The 22,173-nt window shown below is 44.4% G+C and overlaps 1 protein-coding gene across 1 annotated transcript in view; it reads left to right on the top strand.

The window, feature by feature from the left end:
- The window catches only part of LOC108804952 (serine/threonine-protein kinase TNNI3K), a 150,011-nt gene that overhangs the window by 76,050 nt on the left and 51,788 nt on the right, over positions 1-22,173 (top strand). Inside the window, exon 21 of the mRNA XM_018576888.1 lies at positions 16,759-16,868. Coding sequence (XP_018432390.1) covers positions 16,759-16,868 — 110 coding nt within the window. The remainder of the gene's footprint in view (positions 1-16,758; positions 16,869-22,173) is intronic.

Consider the following 22,173-nt stretch of genomic DNA (forward strand, 5'->3'; position numbering starts at 1 on the left):
CGCACGGCGCCCTTGTTGCCATGGCGCCCTGTGCGGCCGCACTGCTCGCACACCCCTAAGGCCGGCCCTGCGCCTTTTCGTTTAAATTTTTTTTAAAGTGCTGGTATCGGCCTTTAGTACCGGGGCATTTTCACGGGTACAAGTACATCCCTAATATGTATTGCCAAAAACTCTGCATTCTTCCATAAGTATGTAAAAGGGCCCTTAAAGCTAAACATTTGTGCTAAACAAATATTGTCTAAATACAAGAGCCATGTTTTTTCTTACTTGAGTCTTGAGGGTCGTTTTATTAAAAGCTTGCATAGCTTATTCATCCAGCGAAACTGCATGCACTGTGCGAGTTGACCAGCAATGGGTCAAACCTGAATGTTGTTAGAGTAATTTCACTTTTGGTTGAATATTCTTTGATAGGTATATTCTTAAAGAACTGAGTGTATCAGGAACATACCTTATTTTGGCCACAGGATGGAGCTGAGGATCATAGGAAATACATACATTTTAGGAAGGAGATACAATGTTACAATTCTGGGAAACTCTGAAGGGAATGAGCATATAACCCATGATACTATGACGATAGCAATGGTTACATTTATATGCTCACTCCCTCCATTGTAACATTGTAACTCATTCCTAACATGTATTTATTTCCTAATATCTTCAGCTCCATCAAGTGGCCATAATGCACAGGTGGCCAGGACCCCGGGAGTGAGGAGCGACCTTAAGAAGCCCACAGACACAGAAAGTGAAGTAGTGGGGGACTGACTGTTCATTCTGGTTGTACAATGGAGAGCAGTATCCATTGATGGACTAGAGAGAACCTAACCTGTCAGACAAAGTCTGTATAGACAAGCGCACTGAGACAGAAAGAGTGTCCTTGGAGATTAAATAACTATTCTTGACGCGTACAATCTCATTTTTAGTTTACTCATTTGTATTGAGATTGTAATCCATCACAGGAGCGAGCTTGGAGCGGTGACTACTTTACAACACACACAGGGGTCATGGGGGAACAAAAGTAGCCCCCCTCTAGAAGGAAGGACAGTGTCAGCACCAATTCAGAGATGATTTGAGGATCTACAGCCGAGTGATACCCACATAAGCTCTTGTAATCTAAAACACACTCACCAGGAATATACACATGCAGTGAATGTTTGGCGAATGTCACATTCACTGCTTTTTAAAGATGCCCTTAAGCATTAGGGGGTTCTTAGTGTAAGGGATACCTTAAAATGAGGGACAGTTTCGAATTTTCACTAGTTACAGGTAGACCTCCGTGCCTGGCAATTACCGATAGACCTCAATGTCTGGCAGTTAAATTTAAAGCACGCAGACCGTGCCGTCCTTGACAGAGAACATTTTTTTCTTACTGACAAGTTGGGCAGGCTGGGAAATCAAGGACACAAGCAAATAATTGCTGCGCTTATATCTGAAAATCTAGGCGTTATTACGATTTAATTGCTGAAGTTGAAAAGGTGAAGAAATGTACCTACAATCTCTTCATTTTCACAGTTTTTAAAAAAACACTTTGGTTTTAGTCTGCAGTGAACCGTAAATGCTAAAAAAAAATCATGTGAAGGAAGAGTAGAGGGTTTTGTTTTTTTTTTGTCGCCTGTGACAAAGATCAGGGTGCGTAGGGAAAAAAACATTTTAATGATCAAAGGCTTCGATGACATGGAAAGCACTCCTCGTTCAGAAGGATGACACCAATTAGTAAATGATCTTTTATGGGAGCAAGTTCCAGAGCAATATTATCTGATCACAGGATGGCAGGTTTACAAATCAATCAATCTGAGAGGAAGAAAGAGAATATATAAAATGGGTGCTACAGAACTATATCTGTATGGCATTCGTAATTTAAAGTGCACTTGGCAATGGCGGTAGTTGGCTGTTGGCTGGACTCTTTGTGGAGCTTGGAGAAAATCCAACCTCCTTCTGAACATGCTAGTTGCCTGGCTGTTCTTAACACTTTGGCCCCTTTCACACTGTCTGATCAGGAGGGGATCTATGCAGGGATCCCCTCCTGATCGGAAAGGATTTCCCCATTGTGACATCCGTGCACTTTTTTCCTCCATCTTGACAGACCCATGTTACTGTATGGGCAGCCAGATCTAAAAGGATGGATGTCCATTTAAATCTGGTTATCCCCGATCTGGCACAATTAGGTCCAGCACACCGGATCTCTGATCCAATTGTTTGTCCAGACCTGGCCAGAGCCAGGGGTAACCAAATGTAAATGAACGTTCGTCCATTTACATACGGCTGCCCATAGACTAACATTGTGCTTCTAATAATGTTCCCCTGAACAACTGACATATCGGAAAACCCATATGGAAGGGGCCTCAGTAAAACACTGACTTGACAATGTATTGAAAGTGTACAGCCATTTTTTTTCTTTTTTAGTTTTGGATAGAGTGAAAAGAGTTAAAACCCCTGTGAAGTCTTTAATGCTGTCAGTAGCTCCACTGGGGAGGTTGGCTATCTCTATTGGTCCTGGTGACCATTGTCTGTGGTACAGACTATCCAAAATGATAAAGTTATTACAGGAACAGGAGAAAAGGGTAAATCTTCCATTTGGGATACCTGTTTTGGTGATAATGATCTAAGAGGGGAATTGTCACCAGAATTATTTCTATTGGTTTTGGATAGAGTGAGGAGTCTTTAATGCTGTGTGTATCTCTACTGGGGAGATTGGCCCTCTTTATTGGTCCTGGTGACCATTGTCTCTGGAATAGAAAGTCTAAAATTATAGAGTCGTTACAGGAACAAGAAATCTTTCATTGGGGTATTCTTCCAGTGATAACTGTCTAAGAGGCAAATTAACTTCAATTTTGAGAGGTTTTCTCTTCTTCCTTTTGCGTTTCTTGGACAGAAAGTGAAGAAATATTTCTGAAATGAGACAAAGAAAGCAAAATAAACTTGCAGGTTTCATTCACACACAAGCTATTGGCAGCTCTCCAGAAATGCAGAGCAGGACTCAGCTGTCAAACTGACAGCCAGGTCTTTCAATTATACTGGGCAGCATGGGCATGGCGGTGGGAAGATGATACCTGGTTTAGGCCTGTGTGAAGCTTTGTGAATTGTGTACTAGTCTAATAATAGTTTATAGCCCTAAAACTGAATCCCAAACACTGCTCTGTCGAATTGGCATTGGACTTTCTAAAATTCTCAAATCCATGATTACTCATGATCAATTAGAAAAAGTGCACATATTCATATATAAATATGTGTATATATACACTGCCTGGCCAAAAAAAATCACCACCTGGATTTAACTAAGCAAATAGGTAAGAACGTTCCATTGGATAATTAGTCTAGGTTCAGCAACATTATATCTAAAAATTGAGGTCAGCTGCCTACCTGAATGTACTGAATGACCAGGTTTCCCATCAATGGATTTTTTCTTTCCTGATGGCACATTGGGCATATTCCAAGATGGCAATGCCAGGATTCATCGGGCTCAGATTGTGAAAGGGTGGTTCAGGGAGCATGAGACATCATTGTCACACATAGATCGGCCATAATAGAGTCCAGACCTTAACCCCATTGAGAATCTTTGGGATGTGCTGGAGAAGACTTTACACAGTGCTCCAACTCTCCCATCATCACTACAATATCTTGCTGAAAACTTAATACGATTCTGGATGGAACCAAATGTTGTGACATTGCATAAGCTTATCCAAGTGATGCCACGGTGAATGCGTGCCATAATCAAAGCTAAAGGTGGTCCAACTAAACATTAGATTTTGTTACTTTTTTGGGCTGTGCATGTATATATATATTTATATATCATCAATATTTTTAATTTGGGCCAATTAGGGAGTTTGGGACTCCCTGGACTTTATTTGTAAGCTCAGAGGCAGAATGTTCCAGTAGACCACATCCCCTCTGTCCCCTCGATGTAGAATCTAAGCCGGGTTGAAGTAGCCATTGCTCCCCATGGCTATTCGAATGGCCGCTTTTCCTTTTTCTGCTGTTGTGGAGCTCTAATTAAATCATGGCAAGATGAATTAGTCATGTCTGTCTATCCCTCCCCTCATTATTATGATACAATATTGATATAAGCCGTGCTATAGGTCCCCAGATATACATTACCATAAATTGATATTTTCCCCTTTTGAAATGAGTTTTATATCCGTCATGATCGTTTAATTTTACATTCGTGTCTCACCCATCAGTAAGAGGTCACAGCGAACTTGTGATGGGCCCTTGCTGGGAAGCCGTCATGGACAAGAAGCAGAGGGCCAATTAAGTGCAAGCGTGTAGCGTATCTTGTACCCATCTAATTAACATTGCAATCTCATGACAGCTATTGATGTAAGTGGTATATTTATATGATTCTAATTTAGCTGCAGTAATTGAAGGCTTTTAGGGAGATTTTTCTTAGCGCAGATAGAAAGAGCGCTGATACATTTTTAGGCGGTGCCGGATCATGAAGTCGGATTTTTACTCACTCAGATGCGCTGCCATCTATAATTTAAAGAGACACTCCAGAATGCAAGTAAATTTAGTCATTAAACAGGTTATTCTTCTTGGAAAGAAAATTGCTGTGCTAAATTAGAAACTTTAAGAGACATTGAATGAATGACAGTGCCTCCTGATAGTCTACCCCCCGGACCCACTTATACTCACCACTCTTCACTGCCTCCCCATTTCATTGGGTTAAGAAAGCAGCCTTTCTTAATTTGGGAAAACACCTCCATGGGACAGTGCTTGGGCTTGAGTAGCCAGTGGTCAGGCCCAAGCATGTCGGTGAGGGCAGTGACATCATACACCCTGGTAAGCTCCAACAACAAAGCCTACTACTGGACTCCTGGAGTGGGGAGGCAGTGAGGGAGCAGGGATGGGTGAGTATACCTTGGCACTATTACTCTACCTTGAAAGGACAAAGTGACAGAGTCTCTTTAAAGGAATGCTTTCCATGGAGCCCCCGACTATAAACAAAAAAGATATATACACAAACTATCATGGCAAAGTAGCGATTAATAATATTTTAAATAGTATTAGTATCATTCTCGTTTCCTGTTATATCTGGCCAGGAAAGAAAAAAGTACCCAACTGTCTAACAGGAAATGTTCAAATTTGGCTTTAAAGGGGTGTCTATAGTTGACAATGGGTTGTTCATTCATATAGCTCACTTGTAGTAGATGCAATAAAGAATGCCCTGAGCTGCAAGCAGCTTGGTGAAAGGTCACATGTGAAGGGTGGGATAAGAAAAAGACAAGGAGGGGTGGTGCTGCAATCTTAAATAGCTACAGGAAGTAAGGGCAGGAAGGGGTGGAGCCAATCAAGACCCTAAGGGACCTTTGGAGAAGCATTTTTCCTGCCCTCCCCCCTTAGAGTGGCTTTGGGGAGGTCAAGTAGGAGAGTTTCAATAGGCTTTGGTGCTGTTTGCTTGGTTATGTCACAGCTTGTAAGGGTGAGTGCTCGGCTGATACTTTATAGTGTAAAGGTTATTTCTTAACTTATGTCATACTGTTGCCAAAATATTCCAAAGATAAGATTTTTTTTTTTGAGAAAAAGGATTATTTTGCTGGTGGATATTGTTTTTTTCCCCTTATTTCTATCTTTCTTTTGGGAACTCAGCCTTACCCCAGTTGGGTATTTTAAAACAAACCTTAAATTGCCTAAAGTATTTCAGAGGTAACAGCACTGCTGCAGTGTTGTGGTACATACAAGTACCCGTGTTAGTTTTCAAATCAAACTCTGTGTTCCTAAAGAGCCCCCTTGCATGTGAGGTCCAATCTTCACCCAGAGCCTTGACTTTTGCCCTAGTCAACATCAAGTCCCACCCCTGAAGAAGTATCTGTGTCATGTCTGAGTTTTTTTCCACAGCTTCTTAAAGGATACATGTTTTAACCTACAGATTCTCGAGGTAGTCAGTGACTACAAGAGTGTATACATTCCCTATTAAATTGGTAGTGATCTACTGTTGACTTTGGCTTTTGGGTCTCTGCTCATACCATTTAGGGATGTTTGAGAGCTGCAGTAATAAACTATGCAAAGGACCTTGACTTAGAAGTGTTCCCCTAGTGATAAGCGGGTTGCCATGAATTTGTAAAAAAACAACCTTATATACAGTATATATTTTCAAGGATACCAGCATAGGCAGCTTTTTAATCAATTGCTGTATATAATATGATATCATTGTATATAATGTACACTGACTTATTGTAGTTCTATTACTTACTGTAGATATTCCGGGACATAACCCTGTAAAGTCGTAAACGCGGTGATCCCTAATCGCTCACACTTTTGCTGCGTTGGATATGGGGGATATTTGACAGATCGCTCTTTGTTTCTGTTACAAGCGTCTCACATGTTTATGGCTCTGTAATGGATGCAAATGAGCAGCCATTAGCCATATTCTCTGCATAGTTAATTTTTAGTGCATAGAAGACAGCAGATAACTTAGTTGTTTTTGAGTTAATTAAAAGAGTTAGCTGGAGTAAAAGCAACTTAAAGAAGTTTCCCACTTTCTAAAGACAGGTCCACATGCCCCCCTGCTGCTGATTGGCTCCTTCAAGGATGGACTTCCTTTAAAGAAATGTTTTACATTAAAAAAATTACAAAAGTGAGAATAAATACTGAATAGGATACAAATAATTCCTTAACAATAGTATTTAAATCAGAAAAATAATTCATTTATCTCTGCTTTAAACATTTATATGTGGAGAGTGGATATCGCTATATACTCCAATGTAACTCTACACCATGACCTGCATTTTATAGCTCATTCATAAAATGCATGCCATCTTGTGGAGCCTTCGGTGTCCTATGGAGTTCTCTCTGCTCAACGCAACAAGGAGAGGAGAGGCTGATTCCCAGACTTCGGCAGTAGAAAACACAAGAGAATCAGGGGCACCTATTAGAGTACAACAGGTATATTCACATAGACATATAGTGCTCATCTTTCATATAGCCGAGATAACACTCACAGGTGTATTTATAAAATTTGTATCCATCCTGCAAAATTGCATGTCCACTTGTTCTCTGCAAACAGAGGAAAAACAAATATTTTAACAAATTTTCAGGTAGAATGTAACATCAATAAATTCTGCATGATGGCCACTAGATGGAGCTGAGGCGCATAGGAAATACTTATGTCCTATGTTTATCAGCTTCATCTAGTGGTCATAGTGTCGGAACTATTGCCATAGCAACCCAGGCGGCCGCTATGGGGAACAGGGGGGCCCGGCCAGGATGAGGAACAAAGGAGTCCCACTTATACTGTGCAGGCTGTCTGGGTCGCTATGGCATCTCAGGCTGCTTGCTGTCACTGGCAGCTGTGAGGAGGAACGTGCCGCTGTCCAGATCACTGACAACCTGTCAGTGATGTGTGCAGCGGTGCGTTCCTCCTCATAGCAGCTGATGAGTCAGTGACAGCCAGCAGCTGCGATGGAGGAGGCTGGGCCTGGCGTTGGCAGCGGAGGAGGAGGCAGGGCCTGGTGACGGCAGTGGGGGGAGAGGCAGGGCCTGTTGACGGAGGAGGCGAGGCCCGCCAGTGACCACGGAAGAGGAGGTGGGGCCAGGTGGTGTAGGAGGCTGACAGAGGATCACCTCTGACAGGTAAGAGGTGTGCAGGGGTATGACCAGCCCACCTGAGACCATACAGAGCCCACCATAGAGGGTCAATGGTGGGCTCTGCAGGGTCACTCTCAGGTGGGCTGTTTGGGATGTCAGGTGGATTCTGCAAGGTGCGTAACTTGAAATCACAGGGCCCCATACAAAATTTTGCTATGGGGCCCTGTGATTTCTAGTTATGCCCCAAGTGGTCATAATATGGTATCTTCCTGATATTACATTCGGCCTGAAAAGAAAATATACTAAGAACATTTGTTTTTTCCTCCATTCACACAGAACTAATGTACATACAATTTCACAGGACAAATGGCTCTGCAAATTGTTTATAAATACACCCCATAATGTGTAACACAACAAGCTCAATAAACATCACCTCCAACATGAAGAGGATGTGTAATCACTGGAATCAATAATGGATCAATCTGTAGATTTTCTGTCACTGCGTCTTGAGCAAATGCTAACAATATTTCTGCTGAACGACGAAATTGCTTATCAGCGTATCAAATGAAATCAGTTTAAAACGTTAACATGGAGAGGCTCGCCTGGAGCTGTTGCTGGGTAAACATTCGACGGCGATATCACATTGTAACTTTTATGTCCACAAGGCTAGATGGACCGCAGTTCGATAAAAAGAAATATGTTTAAAAAAACCTCCAAATTAAAGAAATAAAAATAAAAAATTAGTTTCAGCGCAAACCACTCCCACTTCAGGAATAACAGAATGAGCAGACGACTATATTCACATAGGTTAAAACTGTCTGCACCACTGATTAGTATCGAAGTGCACATGTATACAACATTGTGGTTTTGTAGAGGTAATAACCACTAAGCACCAGTAGGGGGTATAACCAAGTACACAACAATTCTACTTGCCGCATATACAGATAGGATTTATTTATTTTATTTCAGGTATATATAGCGCCAACAATGTACACATCCCTTTACATACAGGGCTATTCACTAAGCTTCTGGAGGCAGCCGAGCCGTAGTGAACGGTCGGCTATTCACTTTGGCTCAGTATGGCTGATGTCAGCCGTAAGTCGGCTGTCTTCGGCTGCACTTCGGTCAGCTGGACATGCTCGGCTAAGCCGAAGAGCAGAAGGACTTCGACTCTTGCTGCCGTTCACCCCTATTCTTATAGGAATTCCCTATTCCCAGGGTTGCAGAGGTCGCATGTACAACCTGTCCCTTGTGTGACCCTTGTAGTGCTGCACTCCCCCTGGATACCCCATCTTGCTTCCTGAGCCCCCCTCCTCCTGCAGGGCCTAATGGGTGTCGGCAGGAAGCAGGGACTGGCAACTATACGTTCGCTGATATCCACCCTGACCCCATTCAGTGAGTGCATCACTTCCGGTCCCTCAACTGTCATTCCCCAACTGCAGAAGCTGGGGAAGAAGCTAATGGGGCAGGATCTGTGCTCCAATAGCTTCTTTGTAGTGGAAAGGTGACACTAAGGGTCTGATTGACCACTAATGTCACCTTAAAGACTACCTGTCACCTTGCCCTTCATGGTTTCTTGCATCGGGGCACTGAGGTTTCTAGTTACGCCTCTGAACAGATGTATATAAAATAAATACTAATAATGGAAGTGTGGTTCCAACACACTGGTTGGGCTGTTTAGCTGGGAGAGGATGTCTGGATCATAAGAATGACTGAACAGAATTATACATTTTTTATTTCCTAGGTAAACCAGTTCCTTTATATGTATTCCAACTAATGCATTAAGCCGCCGTATTAATAGATGGTGTATAGGATCAGGTGAAAGAAAAGTGCACAGTGATAATGTGAATTCACACTTGGCACATCAACATTATTCCACGGGGAATATGAACCATCATCTCAGTAATTATAGGTCGTAGGTGTTAAATGCGTCCAACAGATCTTAGATATTAGAGAAACAAAGAAAAATGGAGCGTTGTGGAGTAACTTCACACGAGATGAAAAATTACAAGTAACTGACACTCTATATCTGTTTTCATGAAACATTTTCTTAATTAGGAACACTGGAGGTATGGTGTGGGGACTCCCTTTGTTCTCAGGACAACCTCAGTTCTTCATGGTGTGGATTCCACTTTCCACAAACATTTTTCTGAGATTTTAGTTCCTGTTGACATGGACTGAATGATGACATGGACTGAATGATGACATGTACTAAATGTTGACATGGACTAAATGATGACATGAACTGAATGATGACATGGACTAAATGATGACATGAACTGAATGATGACATGAACTGAATGATGACATGGACTAAATGTTGACATGGACTAAGGCCGGTTCACACCTGGGCGTTTTCTAGCACATTCCTACGCTCTGCAAAACGCTCAAACACTGAAATCCCATTATCTCCTATGGGTATGGTTCACACCTGGGCGTATTACAGGCCGTATGAATGCGCTACAAAACGCCCTACGCCCAAAGAAGTACAGGAGCTTCTTTGGGGCGTTTTTGCCACGCGTATCCATTGCAGTTTTTTTTACCGCGAATCGTGACAAACGCGCATATTCGATATGCCTAGGTGTGAACCCAGCCTAAATGTTGACATTGACTGAATGTTGGCATGGCCTAGATGATGACATAGACTTAATGATGACATGGACTAAATGTTGACATGGACTGAATGATGACATGGACTAAATGTTGACATGGCCTAAATGATGACATGGACTGAATGATGACATGGACTGAATGATGACATGGACTGAATGATGACATGGACTGAATGATGACATGGACTGAATGATGACATGGACTGAATGATGACATGGACTGAATGATGACATGGACTGAATGATGACATGGACTGAATGATGACATGGACTGAATGATGACATGGACTGAATGATGACATGGACTGAATGATGACATGGACTGAATGATGACATGGACTGAATGATGACATGGACTGAATGATGACATGGCCTGAATGATGACATGGACTGAATGTTGACATGGCCTGAATGATGACATGGACTGAATGATAGTAGAAAGGCATCATGGCACACTCACAAGTCAGCATGTAAAACAACTTGTCTCACCACAAAGGTCAATAACAGAGGTTTGGATACACGTCTTCTGCAGAAAATGTGAAAGCCGCACTGCCGCGCCAAGGCACCTCTTATAGTGCGGTCCTAACTCTAAACTATGAGAGTCTCCATCTATTCGATATGCCTAGGTGTGAACCCAGCCTAAATGATGACATAGACTGAATGATGACATGGACTAAATGTTGACATGGACTGAATGATGACATGGACTGAATGTTGACATGGACTGAATGATGACATGGACTAAATGTTGACATGGACTAAATGTTGACATGGACTAAATGATGACATGGACTGAATGATGACATGGACTGAATGATGACATGGACTGAATGTTGACATGGCCTGAATGATGACATGGACTGAATGATGACATGGACTAAATGATGACATGGACTGAATGATGACATGGACTGAATGATGACATGGACTGAATGATGACATGGACTGAATGATGACATGGAATGAAAACATCATTCAAGTTTTTGCAGGTTTGTCAGGTGCACATTAATGCTGCAAATCTCCGGTTCTAACACATCCCAAAGGTGTTCTATTGGATTCAGATCCGGTGAGTGGCCTACCATTTGTGTTCCTCAGAAGAAATTGAGAATAATCAGACCAGGTTACAATATACTAACCATCCTCTGTCCAGGTTTGATTATCCTGTGCCCGTGCAGCCCCATCTTTTGGTTCTTGGCTGCCAGGAGTGAAACCGGAAGTGGTCTTCTTCTGTTGCAGCCCATCCCTTTAAGGTTTGACATGGTGTGCTTTCTGAGATGGTTTTCTGCTTGCCAAAGTTGTGAAGAGTGTTCTTCTGAGGGTCCGTAGCCTTTCGGTCAGCTCCAACCAGTCTGGCCACTCTCCACTGACCTCTTACCTCAACAAGGTGTTTCTGTCCATGGAACAGGTGCTCGCTGGATGTTATTTGCACCATTCTGAGTAAACTCTAGAGCAGGGGTAGGTAACCTCAGAACTCCAGCTGTGGTGAAACTACAAATTCCATGAGGCTTTGCAAGACTCTTGACAGCCACAGTCATGACTCTCAGGAGCAGAGACATGATGGGATTTGTGGTTTCACCACAGCTGGAGTGTCAAGGCTGCCTACCCCGCTCTAGAGACTTTTGTGCATGGAAATCCAATGGAATCAGCAGATATAGAAATGCTAAAACTGGATCGTCTGCCACCAGCAATCGTGCCATGGTCAAAGTCATTGAGATCACATTTGTCGCCATGAGGGTGTTTGATGTGAACATTAACTGAAGCTCTTGACCTATCTTGGTGTAATTGTATGCATTACACTGCTGCCAAATAATTGTCTAATCAGATAATTGCATTAATAAGCAGGTGTACTAGGGTTCCTAATTCCACTTATACTTACCTAAATCCACGGTCATGTGACTTGTCAAGTCCCCAGTCGTTTTGCTTTCTCATTCTCCTCGGCTCCATCTAGTTGCCTGAATGCCATATTACATTATATACATTCGATCTGAGAAAAAAATATACCTAAGAATTTTCTTTTGGGGCTATTTGCACAGAACAAACATTTTTAAAGATTTGTAAAGCAAATGGCTTTGTGAGTTGGTTTTAAATAGGGTGTCCATGAACCTAGAAGAATAGGAACACACCCTGCAGTGAAAAGAGATTTCTGCAGAGAGAGCAGGTCGGGATTGAAGGGGAGTATTGTAGCCTTAGCTGCTTGCTAGGGGACATTTCTAAGTGTTCCCCAACACAAACAATATTTCCAACCCCTTCTGGGTAATATACCCAGTAATAAAAAACTAAGCTACATGCCCCATATACTTACTTAAATCCATGGTCATGTGACACGTCAAATCCCCAGTCTTTTTGCTTTTTCACTGCAGAGTGGGAGGGACCTTCATCAGGTGGCCACGTCACTGTCTGGTGACATGGAAACCTCTCATTGGGTCCATCAATGTGGTTTTCATAAGGTCCTGCAAACTCAAACGGCAGCAATTATCAGTGGGCTTGGATCATATCAGAGGTAGGTTGCACTCCCATTGTGGAAGGGTCACGTGACGGCGGATTCAAGTAAGTAAGGCTTAAGAAAGAAATAGTAAGAGGGTGGAAGGGTGATGGGTGGGTTGAAAGGGCAGGACTCACAGCTTTAACCAGAGATGTTCTTTGGGTAGGCAAGACGTGGAACTCTGTGCATCACTTAGGGCCGGTTCACACCACAAACTCCGCGTTCCAGTGCCTTCCGCCTCTGGAACCCACTGGAACGCAAGCCGGCCGGCTCCCTGCATTCAGGGGCGGGAGGGAGCGTGGCAGTGCATTGAAGTCAATTAGACCGTGGCCACACCTTCTCCATCTGCAGTGCGATCGCCCGCAGTCTAGTGCGTTCTGCAAAAAAACTGCAAGCACTAATTTTGCAGAACGCACTAGACCAGAACGCAAGCACTGATGTATCTGTGTTCCGGGCAATCGCACTGCGGGTGGGGGTCGTGGCTGCGGTGCCATTGACTTGAATGCACCACCCCTCCCACCCCTGAATGCAAGGAGGTGGCCGGCTTGCGTTCCAGTGAGTTCCAGAGGCCGAACGGGCTGGTTCACCCTATTTTTTTTTTCTGGTACAGATCTGGTCCGGAAAATGGGGTGAACCTGCCCGCAGTTCCAGTGCATTCGAGACCAGACAAAATGAGACATGGAGTATTTTTCTGGTCTGGTCTGTCTGGAACGGACTGCGCTGGTGTGAACAGAGGCCAGAAATAGCATAGGGATACATTAGGATGCATTTTGGGTGCGGAAACAATCAGGCCTGGTCTGGAGATGATCTGGATGTGGTGTGAATGGGCCCTTAATACCACCGATTGTGAAGAAACATGTCAGGAGTGGGCTAAGCCTTTAAAAAGCTCAACGTTCAACTGGATTCCCATCATTTGCCCAATGAACCTAAACTGCGCCAATCATAGAGCGCTATAGACCTCTCTGTGCCGTACTGCTCACGCTGTCCCTTAAATGCCGGCAATTTATTGACATTAAAACAATTGCAGCAATTGGTAACAAGCTGCCGCCGAGTAAACATTACAATGACCTAGAAAATAGTCTTGATTTTCTATGTCAGACTGAGACGCAGTCACGGTTGCCCCGGCAACCTTTGGATGTTTTTCAGTGAATGCGATGCGCGCTAGGGTCGCGGAGAAGTGTCAGCTGGGGACATAAACACATGCACAATGCTATTTAGCAGTGAAAGATGGCCTATGGAAACATCACACACACACTGGATTAAGTACTGTATTGTCATGCTCCAGCCTTTCACCGGGAAGCAGGCTGAATTGATGAATGGTGCCCCAATTCCGGAGCCTGGCGCTCTACAAGCCTCTCATTTATATGGTAAAGTGCTGCAGTCTATCTTATGCAGCCGCCGATCACGAGGCGTCCTCTTATTATCAGCTGGATGTTGTAGTGGACTGCTGGGCAACTTATCAGACGACTGTGTGAGCGATGGACGAAGAGGGAACATTTTCTATACATCAGTTTCCACAAATATCAATACACATTTGTACACCTAGGGTGGTGGAAAAAATTAATGTAGAATTATATAGGCCAGCAGGTCTCTCCGAGGCGATAATGATGAGTAAATAGTAAATTTACCTGCTAGATACCTCCCAACTTTCTGAAATAAGAACGAATAGCACCTTCCAACACAATCAGGTCTATTTAGAACCGATTTGCAGAGCCATTCGCCCTACGGATCTTTCTGAACGTTCGTTCTGTGCAAATAGACTCAAAAACAAATGGTTTTAGATATATATGTAATGTCATACTGCATTTTGGCCACTAGATGGAAGTATTTATTTCCTATGCTCCTCTGCTCCATCTAGTGGCCAAAATACTGTTTTACATTACATGCACTTGACCCGAGGGAAGAAAATATCTAAGAACATTCATTTCTGTGTCTATTTGCACAGAATAACCATTTAAAATTATTTGTAGTTTAAATGGCTCTGTGAGTTGGGTATAAATAGATCCCATAATGTTGAAAGCTGTCTCCTTTCTCATCTCAGAAAGCTGTGAGGTATATATATATACAGTAATACCTTGGTTTACAAGTAACTTGGTTTGAGAGTGTTTTGCAAGACAAGCAAACATTTCTGAAAAATGTTGCCTTGATATACGAGCAATGTCTTGCAATAAGAGCAACATTTTGTAGAACAGCACCACCCGAATAAGGCTGTAGCAGTGCGAGGGATGAGTCTGTTTAACGACAAGAAAGGTTAGAACCTGTGCTATGGTTTTATTTCATGAGAAAGTGGAACAATAGCTCTAGGACCCTGAGTTATTTTTTAGTCTTTATTTTTCATTATTGTTATCATACAAAAACATGGTGGTGGTGTGAATATAGGGAAATTTCCACAGGATTTCCACAATCACCTTGGGTTGTAAATAGAAATAAGTCAGAATCAAAGCATCACAACACAGTATTCAAGATCAAATACAGTTTTTTTCCAAAGACATTGTTTACAGAATCAACACATTTTGGGGGGCCGTAGCTCCACTCCCTTCACCAGGGCGTAAATAATCACACAATGAAATGATGTATCGGCACTCCATAGTCTTGTTACAGTGTGACAGTGTTGTAGGGTTGCACTGTATCTATCAGCAGCTGGGTTTGTGTAACCCTACAATACTGTCCTAACAATACTTTTACTACCGAGTTTGTATGCATTGTTTCATTGTGTCAGGTTTCAAGCCCTGAAGAAGGGTGCTACAGCCTCTGAAACAGGTTGGCTTTGTAAATGATTGTCTTTGGAATACATTTGTATTGGAACTTAAATATTATGGTGTGGTGCATCAATTCTAGATTCACTCACACTTTTATTTCTCTGTGTGTGTTGGTTTTCATTGGGGAGACTCTTCAACAGAAACAGCAATAAATACACTTTTTAATAGGGAAGTGACAGACCAGACCTGAGCATGTTACGGCCCCAGGGGTAACACACACCCCTGGGGCACACCTGGCTCTTTGGCTGTCCCTCTCCGGCGTGCAGTCCAGGCACGGACCGAGTGGTGATTCTGTCTGGACTGCAGTTGCCGACCTGCGCTTGGTTATGGCTAGTTGACAGTGCATGCACCAGTCTCTGAGGGTGGTGCATCCGCTACCATAGCTTAGTGCAGGCCCCTCTCCTCTTCACTCATTGGTTGCTAGGAACGCTGGCGTCCTAGCAACACATGACATCAGGTGTCCACCTCCTCGGCAGTCATTGGTTGCTGGGGCCCCTGATGGTCCTAGCAACCAGTTACAACAAATATGATCCCCACATCCAGCATTACAGGAGGACAGAAGAGTATCTTTTTCCATCTTCTCCTGCAGCTCCACCTCCCGGCTCCCACCTCTGGCCTACTAATAAAGTAGTAAACTAAGGCATGTGGGGGCAATAATATAGAGGGGTATTCTCAAGGGAACAAACAATGTAAGGGGGCACGCTGATGGGAACATTATTAAAACCATATGATCTACTGCTTTTTATATAGCAATACAATTAACATTGAGCAGACAAGTTCAGCCTATTTGTTGGGCGCTCCACAACAGTCCCAATTTCTCATGTGGCACCTTGAGAAAATGAATTGCCCACTCCTGTGCTAGACCCTCAGATTTATATTGATGTCTGATTCTTTATGCAGGAAATTTCACAACACTTCCTGTCCTGACTACATCAGGTCAATTTCCTAGCACAGCCCCCTCCCTCCTTCCACGTTAAAGCCATCTCCTCTTCTGGGAGTGTCTAATTACTGTCTGTGCTGGACAAGCTCCCCTGCCCCTTGCTTCCCTACATAACTTGTATGTGGCTTTTCTGTAAAGAGGAGTGAAGGGGACTACTTTAGATCAGGGATAGGCAAACTTCAGCTGAGGCAGAATCTCATCATGCATCTGCCTCAGGGAGTCATGCATGAGGCTGTCAGGGTCTTCAAATGCCTAATGGGATTTGTAGTTGCACCACAGCTGGAGGGCTACCCCTGCTATAAAGCGTCACTTGAGTGACAGCTCTGAGCTTCTGACATCACATCCAAGATGGAGGACTCCAGTAGCATTCCCACTGTTATATATTTTGGTGTAGATGCCTTCTTCTGTGTTCCTGAGGAGTAATGACCTCTTCTGTCCCTCTAGCTGCAGCCGCTGCCGACATGGCATACCATCACATCAGACCGCCAATAGGATACTCCATCCCCAAGCCGATTTCCTCCTTGTTAATGAGGGGCTGGAATGCCTGCCCAGAGGTAAGTGGCCATGTTTTCTCTTCAGCATTTCACAGACCAGTCAAGTATTTGGCCCCAGAGGGGTTTGTGGTCCCACAAATGGTGGCTATAGCCTGCATTACCAAAGGATCCCTTTGAACCATTGACCTCCAAGGCCAATGGCTGGAGGACACTGTCCCATGGAGCCAATGTAATAGCTGATACAAAAAGGCAATCGAGGCATTAAAGCAAACTCATGGCTCAATACACCATGTGCCAAGCCATGTACTTGTTTAAAGCTAAACTCCAAGGAAGCAGCCAGGCTATCCCTATAATGAGGCAGCTAAAGCTGTTGGCTCAGGAGGCATCTCTTTGGATCACGTTGGGAGGCAGAAGGTAGAGCTGCATGGCCACTCTGCTGCACAATGTTTGCAGTGCTCCTGCCGCCCCCTTCCGGCCAGAGCATCCCAGGCTGCTAAGAGCTGGGTGGGAAGATTTTTAAGGATTCTAAACATCTCCCCACCTAGCTCTTAGCAACCTGGGATACTCTGGCCGGCGTTCCACCCAGCTCTGGGCAACCAATGACATCAGTAAGCTGGGCAGGACACCCGCAAGAGCCGGAGCTAGAGCTGGTGAGATGATCCTCCCCGCCTTCTTAGTGTGCACCTCTAGCAAGCAAGGAAACATGCAACACCAGCAAGCACCAAACGTCCCCCTCGAACGTGTACCGCCAATACCACCATCCCCCCTCTTTGCTTCAGACATTGCAAAGTCAAAGGACACCCATGGAAGCAGCTATAAGTGTAACTTTATACAGAGAATACAAAAAGCTGAGGCTCCCAGACCCGAATGGCATTTGGGATCCGAATTATTGAATTGCATTCGGGAGCTCCAGAATGCCATTCGGGTCAGGGAGCCTCAGCTTTAATAATATATATATATATGGCTCCCAGACCCGAATGGCATTCGGGAGCCGAATCTCCAAATTGCATTCGGGAGCTCCTGAATGCCATTCGGGTCTAGGAGCCTCAGCTTTAGTATTAACATCTGTAGATGGTTTTCTGTGGTATTCACAACTAATATTCGTAAACTCATCCGACACTAACGAAAATTCTGATGTTGTCCGAACCTGAAACCCAAACCAAATTGAATTTCAGATCCGAATCCCAAATCCTATTATACCCGAACCAAACCGAATTTTTCCGCAGCTTACATGTCTACCTTCCACACAGAGTGCTGTGGTCGCTTTCTTCATTATGCTGCTGGGAAAGGAGAGTTAGGGGCAGCACAGGAGCGCCAATAAAGCTAAAATAAAAGCAGACCAACCAATGAAACAATTCCTGACTTTGTCGAAGCTCTCGAAGCGTAGGCTACACTTGGCCTTTAACTTGCCCCGGGTTGTACTGCGCTGCGATAGTTGGTTGCTTCGGTTGCCCCATTTAGACTGACAGAGCTGAGAACAGGCAACAAGATAGGACTGCTTGCTCACTGTGATTTACGCGCCGCAATTAACTTATTTGCATCGCTTGATAACTAGCCACATCCAGACAAATAATCTCATATTTACAATGAAGATATAAAGCGGTTTATTCACAAGCGAGAGATTGATTAACAAGAATCGCCGGAGCCGTCCTTCGGCTATAAGAAGACAAAGGTTGCCACCTTGTGGCCGCAGCTGGTATTTATTCATCAAGATAAGTTAATTCACGGATTACGCTTGCATCATGTTAACAGCACTTAAATGTACATAATTATAGTAAACAGCCAGCCAGAATATTCCGTCTGTGTCAGTATTCAGTGTGCAATTGAAATGGGCAGCTCGCGCGTGTTTCAGCTCTTTTCTTGCCCGTACTAATGCATTGCAATTATTGTGTTACAATACCGCTACTTGTCAGAGCCGCGCTCAATGGGGGTCATCGTTTTAACTGAGTCCATTCGTGTTAATGATTAAAAAATACATATTGGTGTGAAAATGCTCAAAAATGTGTTCCTGTAGAGTATTCCTGATAGCAAGGTCAATTAATGCTGAACTCAAGGCAAGCAGCTAAGTACACCGTTGATGTAATGTGAAAGGATTTGCATTTATTTATCCAGTCCTCTAATGTGCACAGCCCTGCCGGAGAGTGCAGACAGGTGCTGCTGATTAATAATACAGGTAGGTCACCTCCCAGTCCGCACCCACAGCCTGTGATTGGACAGTGAAGGAGGTGCAGCACACTGATCAGCCCATCCCTCTGCTCTCTCTCTCTCTCTCCTCCTGTCAGTATGTTCACTGTCAGCACATGTGCATAGAGCACATCTGATTGGCTCCTTGTGCTTCCTCTCCCATTCTACTATATAAGGCATGCCGGGAAACTGATAAGAAGATTCACCTCACTGATCAGCTCAACCCTCTGCTCTCTCCTCCTCTCAGCACATGTGCATAGAGCACATCTGATTGGCTCCTAGTACTTCCTCTCCCTCTCACATTCTACTATATATGGAATTACAGGAAACTGGTAAGAAGATGCACCGCACTGATAAGCCCATGTCACTGCTCTTTCCTCCTGTCAGCATGTTCACTGGCAGCACATGTGCATGGAGTTCATCTGATTGGCTCCTAGTGCAGGTGTGGGCAACCCTGGCCCTCCAGCTGTCGTAAAACTACAAGTCTCATGAGGCATTGCAAGACTCTGACAGCCACAGGCAGGACTCACAGAGGCAGAGGTATTATGGGATGTGTAGTTAAAGCACCGTTGGAGGTCCAGAGTTACCCACCTCTGCCCTAGTGCTTCCTCTCCCATTCTACTATATATGGCATGACAGAAGACTGATAGGGAGATGCACCCCACTGATCTGCTCTCTCCTCCTGTCAGCATGTTCACTGTCAGCACATGTGCATGGAGCACTTCTGCTTGGCTACATAACTGCCCTACTTGGCACATTTTTATATATGCCTGGCGTATGAAAGGGTTATTAAACCCTCGGATGTTTTTGCATATAGCTACTGCTAGCAGGCAGTAGCTATATGCAAAACCATTAAAAAAAAAACTTTTAAAAAGGGTTTAAACTTACCTGTGTCTTCGCCGCGCGCTCCCATCCGAACATCTGAAGAGCCTCGGGCGGCCGCAAAGGATCTTGGGGGTGCGCATGCGCACTTCAGATGTTAGGCCGGGAGAGGAGGAGAGACACAAGGTAAGTATATGGACGGCATGCAGACTCCGTGGGACATCAGAGAAGAGGAGGACAGAGGAGTCAGCGCTGGATCGGAGACCTGCACCCAGCGCTGGAGGGACAGATGAAAACTACAGGAAAGAAGAAGATGATTGGATCCAGAGGCATCATTTAAGGTAAGTCCCTACAGCAGGATTGGGAAGGGGGGGGGGGAGTTTGACTTAAATGTCACATTAATTTCCAGAGCACTAGTCATGATTATAAATGTGCAGTGCCACCTAGGTCGGATCTTTATTTTCCTCCTTATTTATCTCGGCTTACACTGTCTGAGGGTATCTCTGGGCACTGGGTGTCAAAGGCATGAAAGTAACTACAGGCTCTGTGTTTATTACTGCCATGATCACTTAGGAGCTGGAAAACAGCTTGTGTTAGCTTGAGTTTTGGAAGTGGACAGGGAAGAGACTGGCAGATCTCAAGGGGCCCCTCACCTCTGTGTGGATGTCATTGTGCCAGCAAATGAGGTGGGCTCTATCTGACTTGCTGCAGCTTCTAATGCACATTGTGAGAAGCTCCCAGTGTGCAGTGATATCAGAGGAAGCAGCTTCAGTCCAGGAGAGGAGCCGGTACAACGGTGCAAGACTGAAGGGGAGGCCGGAGTTCTTAGTAAATCATACAGGAGCCCCTAATTACCCTCATTTAAAGGGACTGACACTGATTTTAAACCAACCCACCTATGGCCCTCCAATGGATTTGGTAGCATTAGCTGTGTACAAAGTGTATATATATATATAGAGCTAATCCTTGGAACTCCTTGCACAGCAGAGCTCAGACGTCGGAGAGGAAGGGGAAGTACAGCAATACAGACTCTACTGCCTTGTACAGCACTGCCGATACTTGGAGTATAGACCAGACTGATAACAGTGTGCCTCCATTGTCCGTTCATCTGGTGTGTGTCGTTGTTCTACTTGCGGTAAAGAGAGTGATATCACTTATCTGGCTATGCTGTCTAGCAGAGGTGCCTGGATCACAAGACTGGCCTGGAGTTCAGCTGTAACAGAGGAGCAATGATGAGCACTTCTGAGCATTAGTGTACACACTGCATCTGTACATTGGCCTGAAATAGAAGGATCGTGGTGCGCACCATCTGCCCATAATTCCGGCAATGACCGACAGGTATTCCACCACCTGAGGCTGTCAGCAAGAAATCTTCCCAATAATGTTCTCCATAATGTTAATGAAAGCAACTCTGAAATTACACAGATTTTAGATAAAAACAGGTAACATTCAGTCAGATCCCTGCAGATGACCTCTAAGGCTGGGTTCACACCTGAGCGGTTTCTTCAGCTCGTTTTTCCACTCGTTTTTTTTGCATTTTTTTTTCGTTCAGTAAAACGCACGTTTCACTGGCGGTATGATTTTTTTTGTTTGTTTTTTTCTTTATTTTCTCTATTTAAAAAAAATATATATATATTTTTTAAGTTTCACTTTTAAACTTCCCGCCGGCTCCGCCCCCCTGCGACGCGGCCGCTCGCAAGGGACGGAACCCCGAAGTCGGCAGCCGCCGAAGACACAGCGGGGATCGCGGACAAGGTAAGACCTGTACGCTGTTTACCCGAGTGTGGCTCAGGGTTACCGCTTTGTTAACCCCGATCGACACTGGGGAATACCGATGGCAATGCGCAGCAGAACGCCCCAAAGAAGCTCCTGTACTTCTTTGGGCGTAGGGAGTTTTGCAGCGCGTTCCTACGCGCTGTAAAACGCCCAGGTGGGAACCATGCCCATAGGCAATCATTGGTTTTCACATGTTGAGCGTTTTACAGCGTGTAGGAACGCGCTGTAAAACGCCCAGGTGTGAACCAGGCCTAAATATTCCAAACCTGAGTTACTATTTGCCTCGGAAGCCGCAGCAGAACTGTCATTTTATTTTTCTGCTGCTGGGTTTGGGGGCCCCAGTATTGGCCTTCTCAGGAAGAATAAGGCAGATTTTCTTCTTTTTACTTCCCGCTCCCGGAGCGCCCTCGTCCTCCTTGCATGCCGGATCCGCGTTGTGCCCGGCCAGGCGTCCGCTGCTACGTTCGCTCAGATATTTCTGTATGTCAATTGTTTTGTTTAGGCTCTCGACGACGATGATGACTTTGGAAGTTTCTGACAGGCTGAGCCGTTTCCTCCTGGCCTCTACAGGCGGTTTGGAGCG

This window comes from Nanorana parkeri, unplaced genomic scaffold (genome assembly GCF_000935625.1).
Source record: "Nanorana parkeri isolate BGI_ZX_2015 unplaced genomic scaffold, ASM93562v1 scaffold79, whole genome shotgun sequence".
Classification (NCBI taxonomy): Eukaryota; Metazoa; Chordata; class Amphibia; order Anura; family Dicroglossidae; genus Nanorana; species Nanorana parkeri.